Below are 3,190 nucleotides of genomic sequence, written 5' to 3' on the forward strand. Positions count from 1 at the left end.
ATTCTCAGAACTTTTTGGGCTGGACTGACTGACATTAGAAGCAGAAACGGCTGTTAGAAATGTTAGGTTTTGTATTTAAAAAAAATAACAGATGGTAATCAATTTTTCTTTTGGCTGCCATTCAGAAAGTCTCGCAGGCCAAATTTTACCCATGACTGATGTAGAAGCTCCTTCAAATGTTTCTTTTTTCTTTTTTTTCTTCTGCGGGTTTTCACACTCCGCCCCCCACTCCGATAAAAACAACCCATAAAAAGAACCCCCTTTTTTTTCTTTGCTTTATTTCAGTATGGGTGTCGACGAAGAAATGTTGAAGCCTCAACTGGAAGACAAAACTCTGGAAGAGGTAATCGAGGAGAAAAGACTGTTTTACACCGACCACAAAATTATGGATGGACTGAAGCACCGAGAAGATTTCAATGTAACTACTACTACTACTACTACTAGTATCTTCATCATCATTATCATCACTTTCTCCTCCTCCTCCTCCTCCTTCACTATAGTCTTCTTCTTCTTCTTCCCTATAATGTAAATAATGTATTGTTTCTATTGTTTTTTTTTTCAAACTTCTTTTTGTATATTTTGAAGATTTGTGCCCCGATAGCCCTGTTTCTACTGAACAACAAAGGACATTTAATACCTATTGCAATACAACTGCAACAACAGAAAGGCCCGGATAACCCGGTAAGTTCTTTCTTTCTTTCTTTCTTTCTTTCTTTCTTTCTTTCTTATCGTGACAATGCATCCATGTTATCTTCTGTTTCTTTCAGGTATTTACTCCCACTGACCCACCGGGTACGTGGACGAGGGCGAAGATGTGGTACAACAACGCTGATGCCGCTATACACCAGTCGCTAACTCATCTGGGCAAGTAGAATTTATGAATAAATACACATACTATTAAACATTCCTACACAGACACACGCATACATCTAGAAACGCGTATATGCACACACACACACACACACACACACACACACACACACACACACACACACACACACACACACACACACACACACACACACACACACACACACACGTATGAGATGAGATGTCGTCTTGTTGGCTCATTGATTGACTAACCGTTCTGACATTTTGTATAAACATACCGTTCTTTTTGTCAAAAACATGTTCAACGAAAACATTTTAAACAGCTAAAAAAAACCTGTCAAGAGATAAGCCAAACAATTTCAATTCTATTATTATTATTATACTGTGACATAAATAGATTAAACTCTACGAAGCTGCTCATATCAACAATTACAACAACAATACGAAGTTTCGCTATTTTTCGGAAGTGAAAACACTTAAAAAACTTGCAGTAATTTCGACGCCGAAGTTTTCTGTCAAATTTCAAATGAATTATTTATTCTCTTTTATTCTCACGTGAATAAATCTCGTCAGTTATCTTACTTGCCATGTGCTCACTATGTGTTTGTGTTCATTTGTATGTTTGATTGTCAAACAATAAACAGCTTGAACATCATTCATATATATACATATCTGTATATATGTGTGTGTATGTGTGTTGGTTTTACTTTTGATTTCGTCGCTGTTCTTGTAAATAAAAAAAACGGTCTTGCTCGTTGTCTAGAAATAATAAGGCCTTTTATTTCTAAACAAAAAGGCCTTCTTATGGCTGGAATTTGGTAAAACGAAAAGGGTCTGCAAAAGACTGGAGCCCTTATTTACTTTATTCTGGTTTACGATACATTTCTGAGGTACTTCGGTATACATATACACCAATCCAGCATATGTGTGTGTGTGTGTGTGTGTGTACACAAATGCTCATATATATGCATAAGTATGGATATATAGTTATGTGTCCAAAAATTATCATATATCTACATACATATACATATATATATACATATACACACGTGTATATATGTATGTATGTATGTATGTATGTATGTATATACTTCATATATGTTTTAATGCTACCATTGGTTTTATGCTAAGAAAAGTATCTTAATATATTAACAAATTTTTATGCCGATCACATGGAGGAATAATGTTCGTCCCATTTTGATTTCATCCAAAACGGAGACGTGATCGGCTTGAAAAATTGTTACGATATTAAAATATTCTTCTTAACATGAAACCAATGATATCCTTAATGCGTAAATAAAGAAATTTCATCCACCAATGCGGCCTTGAGCGCTCATTCTCATTGTTCAACATTTACGTATATATATATACATATAAATATACATACACATACAGAGAAAGAGAGAGAGAGAGAAAGAGGGAGAGAGAGAGAAAGAGGGAGAGAGAGAAGAGAAGGAGAGAGAGATGAGCCTCACTACTTTGCAAAGACATCGTTAAAATCTCTGGTGACTCGTTTTGACATGAAATTCATTTAGTTTATCTTCTGTTATTTTGTGATTTTCGTTGCTTTGCAGCCTTCACTCATCTGTTAATGGAAGGAATAGTGATCGCCACACAAAGGAATATCTCTCTGTCACATCCGGTGTTCAAGTTGCTCGCACCCCACACCCTCTACTTGTTGGCCATTAATGCGTAAGTAGCAATCACAAAACAGATTTTGACGAATTTTTTCATTGGTTTAAATTGTTTTATTTTTCTTGTGTGTTCTTTCTCTCGATAGTTCCGCGACTTGCAATAGCTGATTCCAATCTCCTGCCTTGCCATGGGATATATTTAGCATGAATTTCTCCTGCTTAGTTTCTGTCAATTTTCACCGATTAATTACTGCTATGATCATCTGTCAAAACAAAACAAAACAAACAACAAACAGTGCTTCTCTTGTTAGCGTAACATAATTAATGTAACATAATTAACAAAAGAACGTGGCATCACTACGCGGCGATTTTCTCCACCTGTTAATAATCAAGAAGGCGATTATGTTGAACCAATAAGGGAAGAACATGTATGATACATGTTCCTGTGTTGGTAATTATATCTGTCCTAAACAAAATGGCATTACTTTTTGACTCACCCTCGTATATATATATATTTATAGCAGCTAAAAAAGCTGAGAATCCCACAGATAGCATCACTTGTAACTCACAAAGGCAAAAACAATGAAAACTAACCAATTCCGATGTTTAACATGATTGATAATAATCAATTTCCTTCATCAGTACTGATGAAGGAAATTGATTATTATCAATCATGATCTAGAAACGCGTCTACTGTTAAACATCGGAATTGGTTAGTTTTCATT

General features: G+C 35.4%; 1 protein-coding gene across 1 annotated transcript in view; it reads left to right on the forward strand.

The window, feature by feature from the left end:
* Positions 1 to 3,190, forward strand: part of LOC106867441 (allene oxide synthase-lipoxygenase protein) — a 43,106-nt gene that overhangs the window by 22,431 nt on the left and 17,485 nt on the right. Inside the window, exons 5-8 of the mRNA XM_052975185.1 lie at positions 286 to 418; positions 586 to 681; positions 768 to 864; positions 2,406 to 2,523. Of these exons, the coding sequence (XP_052831145.1) occupies positions 286 to 418; positions 586 to 681; positions 768 to 864; positions 2,406 to 2,523 (444 nt within the window). The remainder of the gene's footprint in view (positions 1 to 285; positions 419 to 585; positions 682 to 767; positions 865 to 2,405; positions 2,524 to 3,190) is intronic.

The sequence above is a fragment of the Octopus bimaculoides genome, chromosome 20, assembly GCF_001194135.2.
Source record: "Octopus bimaculoides isolate UCB-OBI-ISO-001 chromosome 20, ASM119413v2, whole genome shotgun sequence".
NCBI classification, from domain to species: domain Eukaryota; kingdom Metazoa; phylum Mollusca; class Cephalopoda; order Octopoda; family Octopodidae; genus Octopus; species Octopus bimaculoides.